This window comes from Calypte anna, chromosome 1 (assembly GCF_003957555.1).
Source record: "Calypte anna isolate BGI_N300 chromosome 1, bCalAnn1_v1.p, whole genome shotgun sequence".
Classification (NCBI taxonomy): Eukaryota; Metazoa; Chordata; class Aves; order Apodiformes; family Trochilidae; genus Calypte; species Calypte anna.
In genome coordinates this window covers 29,847,654-29,859,301 of record NC_044244.1, presented here as the reverse complement: position 1 = coordinate 29,859,301, position 11,648 = coordinate 29,847,654, and the positions used below count along the sequence as shown (strand labels likewise).

The following is an 11,648-nucleotide window of genomic DNA, read 5'->3' as shown; positions in this document are numbered from 1 at the left end:
CATGCTGTGTTGCTGATACAGATCCTAAATGTGTAGCTGAATGCTTTCCAGTTAGTTAGATCGTGCTAATAATCAGATAAATGCCTCCTATCCCCTCTGGCATAACTTGAAGAGCTGAGCTCTCTCCCTCTGTGGAACCCTGTGCATGCCCCCCCCTCCATGCCATGACCTCACAAACCCTGGAGTCATGGGGTGGGGTTGGAGAAGATGACTTTGCAGTCCAGCCCTCTGACACCATCAGCTCCTGCTCTTCCCTCATGTCGGCAGTGAGGGCAATTAACCTGGTGCTGCCTGAGATTGAGGTGTATTTGGCTGGTTCCAGCATAAATGGTCAACTGGTTCTCAATGTCAGGAGTACCCTGGTGGACCCTGTTGTGAAGGTGGAACTTGTGGGAAGAGGCTTCCTGAAGTGGCTTCAGGAGGATAATCCTGACCTGGAGTATGAGAAGACTACAGCTTGTACCAACCAGGCTGTCTATGTCTCCACATCTAAGATTTTCCATGTAGAAGGTAAAACACTGGAACAAGGTGCTGCTTAACTGACCAGCATCTTAGCTTTGGGCTAGAGAAGGTAGAGTTAGACCTTTTCCAGTGGGAAGGAAGCCTACCTTTTGCCAGTGTCCATGTGCTCTGTTTCTATCCCATGGCATACTCCTTTTCTCTACATCACATGGCAACCAGGGCTTCATGGTGATCAGCAGTGTTGTACAGAAAGCACTATTTGACAGTGTGACCAGTCCCCCATGAGCTAGTAGATGTTTCTCTGATGTCTACATTTGTTGCACAGAAACCTATCACAAGGTGTCTAGCAGAAGATAGGAAACTTGTAGTCAGAAGCACATCACTGAAGCATTCTTTGGTCATCTCATTGCTGCTTGTCCATGTTTTATTGGCTTATGTGTCAGCAAGTATCCACTGGGCATACAGGTTTTGTTACCTTTACAACTATAGTAAAGGCATTTTCCAGTTCAGTTCAGTTACTGCTGTATATTTACTGAGAGATGAGAAAAATGTGAGGCATACACTAAAAAAAAACCCTGCAAAAGTGTGATTCACTGAATCACAGAATGACAGAAAGGCTGGAGTTGAAAGGGAACTCTAGTTATCATCTAGTCCAACAAGCAGGGCCACATAGAGCTAGCTGCCCAGGAACACACACTAATGGCTTTTTATTTTCTCATAGGCAGAAGACTCCTGGGCCTTCCTGGGCAACCTATTTCACAGTGCAAAAATGTTTCCTGATGGTCAGAGGGAACCTCCTGTGCTTCCATTTGTGCCTATTGCCTCTTATCTTGCCACGGAAATAAGCCTGGCTCTGTCTTCTCCCTGGTTCAAGAGAGACAAGGAACTACTGGAGGGAGTCCAGCAGAGGATAACAAAAAATGACTGAGGGACTGAAGCATCTCTTTTATGAGGAAAGGCTGAGGGAGCTGGCACTCTGCCTTGGAGAAGGCTGACAGGAGAGCCTGTTAATGTCTACAAGTATCCAAAGGGTGGGTGCAAGGAAGATGGAGCTGCACTCTTCTCAGGAGTTCCCAGTGACAGGATGAGGGGCAACAGGCACAAGCTGGAACATAGAAAGTTCCATTTAAACGTAAGAAAAGACTTCTTTACTATGAGTGTGATAGGGCACAGAGCAGGTGTCACCTCCTCTGGAGATATTCATAACCCTCTGGATGCATTCCTGTATAATATGCTCTGGGTGATCCTGATGTAGTGGGAGAGTTGGACTACGTCTCTAGAGGTCCGTTCCAACTCTCATAGTTCTGTTATGCTGTGATTCCTTGCATTTTCCCTTCAGATGTTATGCACACACAGAGATAACTATTAAAATGTACAGATTTGTGAAAAAGAGTAAGTCAGTGGGATGTAATGATAACCTAAGACCTAAGTGAATTATTCCTGGGGATGTTTAAAGCAAATAGAAGCCTCCTGGGATGTCAACTCTCCTTAATCAGCTTCTTTTTCCTAGGGTCTGTTGGGAATCCTGAAAAGTTCAGGCTACAGATCTTAAGTGGTCGCTGCTCTAGATTAGTTTAGTAATGATGTTAGACTGTGCCAATATGTGGAAAACAGGCTTTTGAGCTACAACCTACAATGGTCAGGCTTCATTTTCTCTCATCTAGAGACTTGAAGACTCAACCTTACCCAAAGGTCATTACACATTCATTAGAGTCTTAGCCTTGGTGTACTGCAGCATGCTGACTTTTCCTGTAGGCTACCAGATGTCACAACCCTGACTTAAAAGAGGAAGATTGAGTGCTGGAAAATTATTTTTTCCATTATAAGAACAAGTACCTGTGAAGCACCTCAGTTCTGGATCTTTTCAGCTACAGTTCAAATTGGTGTTGCTTAAAGACACACTTCAATCTGTATTCTGCCACCTACACATGCACTCGTGTTTTCAGAAGAGCTGAGCATCCACCTCCATCAGGACTTGTCAATGCAGCACAGTTTAATAGCAGATTTTTTACTACTGTAACTCAGTCTTTTTCCTCCTTTTGCCATCACTGATTATATCTCTGTTGAAGTGCTCTAATAAGTCCAAGAAAGCTATTTTAAAACATGAAAGAAGTTACAAACCTGACCTTTCTTACCCCAGCTACTCTGTGCCCCCCACTGCTGTTGGCATACAAGGGACGTATGTTTGAACAGATTGCTGCCTGTGTCAGCTTCTGACACTCAGCTGCTAATATGCTCTTGATAGCATCTTACTGTCCTGTATTTGATCTTTCCACATGCCCTACTTGGGTCACATCTGATGTCTCTGTAAGAAGTGGATATACATGGATCCAGGTGCCTGCTGACATATTTCTTTTTAACCCTGGTAAGCTCTGCCACTGCACAAGAAATTCAACGTGATAAAGACTGCTGGAAAAATTGACTACTGGCTGTTAACGAGTACAATCCATAGAAGCTTTCGGATAATTACATTCAGAAAAGAAAAATTTCCAATGTTACCAGGAGTATCTGTGCAAAAGTACAAGACAGAAAATCACCTTTATCCTGGCCCAAACCAGGACACCATCCTCATCACTAGAGACAGGAGCTCACAAAACTAAAGGCAGTTTTGAACTCTTCCAGCACTGCTGAGTACCCGCAGTCACATCCCAGGACATCCCTTGTTTCCCTCAGAGAAAGGTGAACCCTCAAGTCACTCCTACCAGCAGTTGCATGTTTTTAGGGGAATAGGGTTTTTGGAGCCCATCTAGAGTGCAGGTGTCCCTGTGCAATGGGGAAAGTCAAGCACAGCTTAGCAAGGTGGCACAATTCAAAGAAGTCTCTTTAGAGGTGATGCAAAACAAGCCAGGGAAAGTGGGATTAGAGATGTACATAGAATCAAGAAAGTGCAAGCATTTTTGCACCACAGGGCCTACTTTAGCCCTGTACACAAAGCCAGGCTCTCAGACCATACCTGCAGCAGGGACTGAGAAATTCAAACTCTTTAAGTAAATTCCCATACTGTGCTGGGGCTGCAAAACAGACCACTCACACCAGAATGACCCAACTGCAGGTCATTCCAGGAGGGAAACAGTGATTTCTTTCAACATTAAAATGCAGATCTGCTCACAGTTCAAAGCCCTTCCTTCTACGAAAACAAGAACTTTGCCAAAATAACTTAAATTAAACGTTGTGTGAAATAAGGCCCTGGGGATATCAGGTTTCTACATACTGTCAGAATGGAGAACATGACTTTCTTGTGTGGCAGTCATCTAAAAGGCTGATGAATTTTAGTTTCCCCCCTTTGAGATTGTTTTAGACATTTTTTTTCTTCTTCAGAGTTACAACTCTGATTGAAATTGCTGCCATGCCATCTGGCAAATCCCTCATGCTGGGAGAAAACAATATCCAAGCTCTTCTGCCAACTATAGTATCCAGTTTAGATTATGAAAACTCAAGGCATTATTGAATTCATCTGCAAAAGAATGCAGTCAGCAAGACAAATTTCTAGCAGTCTCACATCCTCTGATATTTTTATTCAAAGTGAAAGTTTTGGCACAATCTTCTGGGAAGAAGGAAATCTTAATTCCGGATGATAAAGCTGCCAGCAGATCCATATGCTCAAAACACACAGGTGCTGGATGAAGAAAAAAGTCAAGAACTGGTCTTATCTGGCCAGAAGGGGACACACACATCCTTGCAGAGGTGGGACAGCTTTTCATCACAGCCAATAGGACCTCACCCACACAAAACTGATTAAGATGAAATGGCACAGAAGCAAAGACTTCAGAAGGAACAGATCACAATTTGCCTGTCTCACAGCTGTGCAGAGAAGAGGGAAAACCAAAGGTTTCAGATCCTATGCACAGACAATGATAAAAGAGGAGTGAGTTAATGCACTGTTTTATTCTCTAAATGTCTATTCCCTAAAAGTCTACCTGTAGCGGGAGGAGCCATTCTTGCTCCTGAAGCTTGACGAGCTGCTGGTCTCTTCCAGGACTCCAGCCACCACAGAGCACTTCCAGGGTAGAAGTGTAGCAGGAAGAGTCTTTCTTGCCCCAGAGGCTCGACGAGCTGCTGGCCTCTCCATGCCTCACACCAGAGTGAGCTGAGGTGCCTTCTGTGGGTGTGTGTCCCACCTTTATTGGCCCCCTGGTCTTGCTCATGCCCAATGGGGGCCTGTCCTAATCAGGCACAGGTGGACTCACACCCACTCTTTGGCAACTCAAGGCACCTGGTTGACAATGTCTCTCTACATCTACCAGTGGTTATTTCCAAAGCTAAAAGTCTGTGTTACTCCATGGCAATAAGAGAAAATCCTAAACATTTTGTGGGGAGCTGCAGGTTTGATGATGTCTTAAAAGGAAGCAGGTTAGCAGTTCTCAAGTCTGCGGACTGGTAAGGTTCCATACTTCCAGCAGCTCACCTGCACAATGGATGCACAGTCTACCCCATACCATGCCTTTATGTCATTTTGGGTGCAATACTAGAGGGTAAGGACACCTTGGTGAATGAGAGAAACATCAAGGTTTCATTGGAGAAACAGGGAGGTTTCCATAAGGTACAAATATCATCTAAAAGGCTTCTGATAACAGCATGTTTTTTGGCTTTCAGATAACTGTCTGAATTCTGGGGTTCACACCTTTGACTTCCAATTCAGCCTTCCTCCAAGTGTTCCCTCCACATTCACCAGCAAAGTTGGCTGCATCTCCTACTTTGTGAAAGGGACTTGCTGGAGCCGCAGGATTCCCTTAGCCAGAGAGGAGAGATGTTTACTGGTGCAAGGAACTTCTGATGACAGCAAAAGACATTTGAAAGATAAGGTAAGGGGAACAAGCTATCTGAGTTGGAGATTTGCAGACCTACCCTGTCCTGATCCAGACCTGTAGCTACTTACCAGAGTGTCCACAAACTTTTAGCTTTGAGCTTCCTGCTTTCAGATGACACTTCAATATCTTCTGCCATCTTTGCCCTGTGGTTTGCACCAAATGTTACTTTTCTAGCATGCAAGGTGCATTGAAAGACTTCAAGAGACTCAGGGAGAGATTTGTGACCCAGGATGAGGGAAAAGGGGGTTATTCTCTTGCTTTGAAGTTTAAGCCTTGGGCAAGCATTACAAAGTTGGCCCCTGTGGTGCCTGGGAATCACCCTGCATCCAGCAACAAGAATTCACCGTGGTTTGCCTTTCTGCTCACTCTCTCCATGCAGGCCCCACTGGTGTTGGAAGCTAAGAAGGATGTGGATTATTTCTGCTGCTTCAGTCATGGCTCTGTGATCCTTCGGATTTCCCTGGAAAAAAACATATATTGCCCTGGAGAAACCATTGTCTTCACAACAGATATTGCTAACAGGACACACAGGCGTATCAAAAAGATTGTTTATGCTGTCCACTGCATCATCCTCTACTGTGGCTTCAGCAGCAGGGGAGAACAATGTTACTTGGAAGACCGAAGTGAAGTGACAAGGCTGGAGTCCCAGACAAACACGGATCCCCTCGAGGACATGAAACTTACCAGTTCTCTGATTCTTCCAAAACCCATGCCTATCACCAGCACTCTCAAGGAAAATAAAATCATGGCATTCAGGTATGAGCTGGTAGGCACCTCTGACCTTCCTTGTACCACATCCACCATCATGGGCAGGGTGCCCATCATCATAGCAGCCACAAAGGATCAATCCTCTGTGGAGGAGCATGGCCCTGAATGAAAAGGAATGTGACATCTCAAATGGGGTGAACCTTCACAGACACATTTCTGAGATTGTCCCAGGAGCAATTGCCAATTAATCCATGCAATAAAAGATTTTTCTGCAAAATCCATGCACACTAGCTGTATGCTTTCACAGGAGGAGCCTGCTTTTGCAGTGATGTGCCACTGATTCCCAAGAGGGGTGAAGCTAGCCAAGGACCAAGGTCAGGGAGGCACATAAGGGAAACGTGTAATACTGTTAAACTGACTTCTAATCACTATAGAGGGAAAAGCAGGAGACTCAGCAGTGGCCTAGACAGAGTCAGGGCATTTTGGAGTCCCAGAGGATGTCCATGCACCCATTCAAGGGAAAACAGCTCCACACAGAGAACACCTTCAGTGAGCAGATGTGTGGTGTGGTGCTGGGGAGGCTGAGACAAGCAGGCAGGCACCCTCCCATGCAGAGCAGCTGGGGCAGACTGGAACAGCAGCTGGTCCTGAGGACATGATGTGCTTGTAACCCACACTGCAACCATGCACACGTGTGTTAGTGAGGATGACCAGGATGTTTTGGGCTTAGAAGGTTGTTATGGAATTATTTGTGTTTATCAACCTCAGCTGAGCATCTAGTAATGCAGTTTATCTGCTGTGCTGCTGGTATCAGACCTGAATATATAGTCCACTGATTACTGGTTGGTTAGTTCTAGCTTAAAACCATTACCCTTTGTCCTTTGTTCATGTTTCCCCTCATCTTATCCCTAAAAACAATATTTATCACACTGACACTGGCAGGGCCCTTTCACATCCCTAATGAGACTGTATGTCAGGATGCCACAAGCAGAACCTTTTTACAAGTAGATTGTTGTTTTACAGGTCTCCCTATTTCACCATTCAAGCAAAAATTAATGCACTCACAGCATACATGACAGGAACATGTTAGCAGGATATTTTTTAATGCTTGTTTCTTGAATTTCCAGCGTTCCTTCTCAGTGATACTTGACACAGATGACGGAGAAACAACACAGTATAAATTCTGACGCTGCCATCCCAAAGTCACTCATAGGCCTTGCATTTGCTATGAAAAGGAATTTAGCTACTTCCTTTTTCCAAAATATCTATTGCAAAGAAACAATAGGATGTCAACATTTGGGAGGATAAAAGAGCAGCTTTATAACTTCTTTGCACGTTACTTGCTGTGATTTGAAGCATTGTTCAAGTCTGTTTTCCAGACTCAAAATATCTGAGCCCAGACTGAGAACAGCAAACCCTGGGAGGGCAGTTGAGGAAGAAGTGAGGTGATTCCACTTCTCATTATGGTTACCCTGCAGGCATTTCCATGGCAGGAAACACTAGGTGTCTGATGCTAGCAAAACTGTCTTCTGATTTCAAAAACTACATTTCTGCAAATGGAATATAATCCAGGGTGAAATATGACTAATTGTGTTCCTAGGATGTTTCATGCTGTGTCTGCGTGTGTGTGTGAATCTCATAAAGCAAATAAAATATTTGACAGCAACAAACCAACCAAAGTCCTAATAAAATAGACAGGCAGTGGGATACATGACTTCTCAGAACTTAGGCAAGTGATTTCATGTCTTAGCATTTTAATTCTCATTTCTACCTTTGCATGTCTTTTGTATCTGAAATTCCTCAAGCAGTTCCTTTCCAGTCTTTATAGTCTGATTTGTCTAAGGCACTTGCATGGTACTGGGATCTAAATAGTAAAAGAAGCAATATAAGGAGAGGGGATTTTGAGTAAAGTACATTTTTCCACATGGAGGATGGAACAAAGAGGCCTCTAGAAAAGGTCTTGTCAGCTACCTGGTTAAATTCTCCAAAGAAATGGTTGGTATTTCTGTGATGTAAAAATGGAGTAATCAAAACACTTGGAGGGACATTTGCACTATCTATGTTTATTCCTTAATGTGCCTTTTGCAAGACACTAACATACAACTAAATGAACAAGATGCCTTTGAAGTCCATTTAGACCAGTATTCCACTGTCTTTGTAACATTCTCTAGAGCAACAGGATTAACTGTTCAGGTGCAGTGACCTAAAATAGCCATATAGCTCACATCGACCTGAGCTGGTACCTTTGGATGGCACTGCATGAATTTCAAGAACCTGTTAGCACAGACTGGTAGCAAGCTGAGGACCCACCACTGTGTTGTTTCACATGATATAGGTATTTCCTGGGCTTGAAAACTGAAAAAACCCCACCCCAACCACTCTATTAGGTGCAGCAATACACATTTTCATGGAGGTTTCATTAACTGCTACACACTAAGCCTACCCGTAGTTGGTAGGTTCAACAAATAATTATATTTGCCCTCCCAGGCAGACTTGCTGTGAAAATGGAGCAGGAGGTTGCTGTTGACTTTTGCTGCACCTGCTCTAGGTGCTTTTATATAAATAAACTATTTAGACCTTGGAATCAATAGGCTTTTTTCTTTTTCTCTTTTCGAATGAACAATGCCTGAAGTCTCTCCAGAACCCCATAGGAAAGAGTTTGATCTCTGTCCCCTTTGGAATTATTTCCAAGGAGTAACTTTGCTACAGAGCTGGTGAGATTTGTACAGGTCAGAAGTGATGGAAAGTGTGGAAAGAGTAAAGAGATGGCACACATGAAGGAAAAATAGCTACACTGGATGCTCACAATTTAATTTTAACCTTGCAAAGATTTTGGAAAACACTCCAGTATTTTATAGCTTCATGAAGCAAAAATAGAATTTTTTCTTTTCCCAGTAACCATGGAAACATAGAAACAACGATTATTAGAAATTATCTGTACTTGTGGTATCAGGTTTGTGTTATCACTGGATGACAAAGAATTTCAGCCACACATGCATCCTGAGCAGTGTTACCTGGCCAGGCTGCCACAGCTGACAGGACATGAGCTTCACAAAGGTCCTCAGACATCTGGAGCAACTGGAGCCACTGTAGTTCTGGAATATCTCAACTCTAGGTGCTCTTGGCTCAAGGTACTCCTGCTTTCAGCAAGTAATTTTATGAACAATTAAATACTGCAACTGTGACCATGTCTGAGTATGTGTCCCATAGTCCAAAAGTCTTGCCACCAGCACATCAACTCCCTTTATGTGTCCCTTAAATCTCTCAAAGGAAAAGTCAGTGAGGCATGTAGTGCCCCAGAAGCAGTCACCATTGACATTTATCTCTATTTAAAGGGAGGCAAAGTCCTTCAATACTCTTTCTAAAGGCTGTTTTTGAATAAGACAGTATCTTATTACTTAGTCCCTTTGCCTTTGTCTTTCTTTCTATCCTCGAAAATTACATAGGCTCTTCAAATAAACTACTGCTCTAAGACACAAATGTGGATTAAAGGGTATTGATTTGTTTGATCTTTGTACATCCATCCTCTCCTTTACTGCTTAAATGTCCTGCTTTTCTGCAAAGCTGTCTGTGTCCCTTTCACATTTGTTTAAGCAATCTGCCACCTTCCCAGGCAAGAACTTGACAAAATGCAGCTTTCTTCTGATTGCCTGAGCTGCACTTGCTGGGAGACAAGGGCTCCTTGGTTGTAGTTTGTAAACCTTAATTAAAACAAAACCAACCCCTGACCAGCCTAGTCTTCATCCACAGTATACACAAGCATTGGTTTCTAATCTGTTTTTCCTTCTGGAGAACAGTCTGAATACTTGTGTGTGCAGACATACACGAGGCCAGTAATGGAAAGTCAATATGGATGAAAGTTGGAGAAGAAAGAAGTATTTTTTCAGTTAATCCAAATGATTTTTCAGTTAATAAAGATCACAGTATGACTGTATAGATTAATGACTCGGGCAATGCATAAATTCAGCTATTCAATTTGTTTCCTGCTGACCACTCCAAACAGGTTTTCCAACAATTTAATAATCCATTCTACTAGTGGGTGCTACTGGTTCTTTCAGATGAAATATAATACAGTCTGATTCTTTCACAAGTAATTTTAAACACTCAGAGTAATTGATTACATGAGCCAAAGATTGCAAATTGAAGAGATAATTGACTTCTTCAATATGCAAATAGAGTACCAAGCAATAAACAGATACCAGTTACATCAGTATGAAATATAATTACAAGTAACTTCAGCATCACAAAGCAACTCTCTTGATTTTCTTCAATGCTTGCATGCTGGTTTCTGCTTTGAGCTCTGCCTGTGTAGCAGCTACTGAGAGCTTGTGTGGATTCACTCCCACAGGGCAGATCGTACCTGAATAGAGCCACAGTCACATCTTGATAGTGTTGGCTTCACACTGTGTCATTTCTCATGGTTGCACATGATTTGATCATTTCCATTTATTACCACTGAGGATCTCCTTAGGAGATTTCTACTAGTGGCTACATTTATACAACAATACTGAGAAGGTTACAGAACAAGTTGCTCAGGGAGGTTGTGCAGTTTCCACTCTTGGATATTTTTGTGACCTGCAAAGAAAAAGCCCTCAGCAACCTGGTTTGAGCTCAGAGCTGACCTGGATTTGTGCAAGAGTTTGGCAAGAAACCCTTTCCTATATGATTTATCCTATAAACCTACGGAAGGGAAGGGGAAGTAAGCAGAGTGTATGAGCAGGCTGAAAGCCTCTTTTCCTCAGGAACTGAAGAACTGAAGAGCTGAATAAAGGCAGACTTGAGGAAAACATCTGTGATGTTTTCACAGGGCTTGTCTCCTGTGAACAAAGTTGAGAGCAAGGCAGGTTACTTGCAACCAGAGAGACAGGGCACAGGTTGTTTTAAAGAAGTTACACAGGCATCTTCTTGAATAAATATATCAGTCATAAAAATAACTGTATGAGCACTCCTTTTTAATGGAGGGACCTCACTAGAAGGACTCAAAACTTTTCTGGATGGACGGTACAGTATTGCAATGAACGATGATCACACTAGATCTGTCCCTAGATTGTGAGAGAACCTTAGGAAAGGTACCTCTTGATGCTTTGGTAGAATCTCCTTGTCTAGGCAGAGCCTGTGCCCAGATGGTACTGCACCAGTAACAGCACTTATGGACCTTTGGTGAGTCTGAGAGAATTATGTCACCAACAATAAAGATTTATTGGAAATAAAAACAGAAGAATGAAGCAGGCTTTAGAAAGGAAGGAAAAAAAAAAAAAAAAAAAAAAAGAGGAGGAATTCAATATACAGAGAAGTGCTCCAGACTTTGCAGAGCAGCATGAGGCCCAGGTCTATACCCTGCCTGCATGAATCAGATAAGCTGCTCTTCCACAGACTCCAATTGCCACACATCAAAGGAAAAACATGGGATTAGAAGTATCTCTGTGACTGTGCTGCTGCTGTAACCTGTATTTCTGAAAGGATTTGATGCGTCTTCACTCCTCTTTGCAAAGCAGCTGGATTCATGCTCTTCCTCTCTCCAGTAAGGAGTATGCTGTGGAGAGTACCAGCTTCATGGGGTTTCTCCAGCATAACTTTTTTCCCTACTCCCATTCAGAAAACTATCCCCTTCCCCCCAAACAGTGAAAAGCTGCAACATCCCCTGTGCAGAGGACATGTTAGAAGGGAAAT

At 43.1% G+C, this 11,648-nt stretch overlaps 1 protein-coding gene across 1 annotated transcript; it reads left to right on the top strand.

Annotated features, from left to right (window-relative positions):
- The first annotated feature begins 257 nt into the window (after positions 1 to 257).
- On the top strand, positions 258 to 6,147 carry ARRDC5 (arrestin domain containing 5). Its single transcript, XM_008495753.2, has 3 exons — positions 258 to 510; positions 5,056 to 5,264; positions 5,650 to 6,147. The coding sequence occupies exons 1-3, from the start codon at positions 258 to 260 to the stop codon at positions 6,145 to 6,147; spliced, it is 960 nt and encodes a 319-aa protein (XP_008493975.2).
- The last annotated feature ends 5,501 nt before the right edge of the window (positions 6,148 to 11,648 follow it).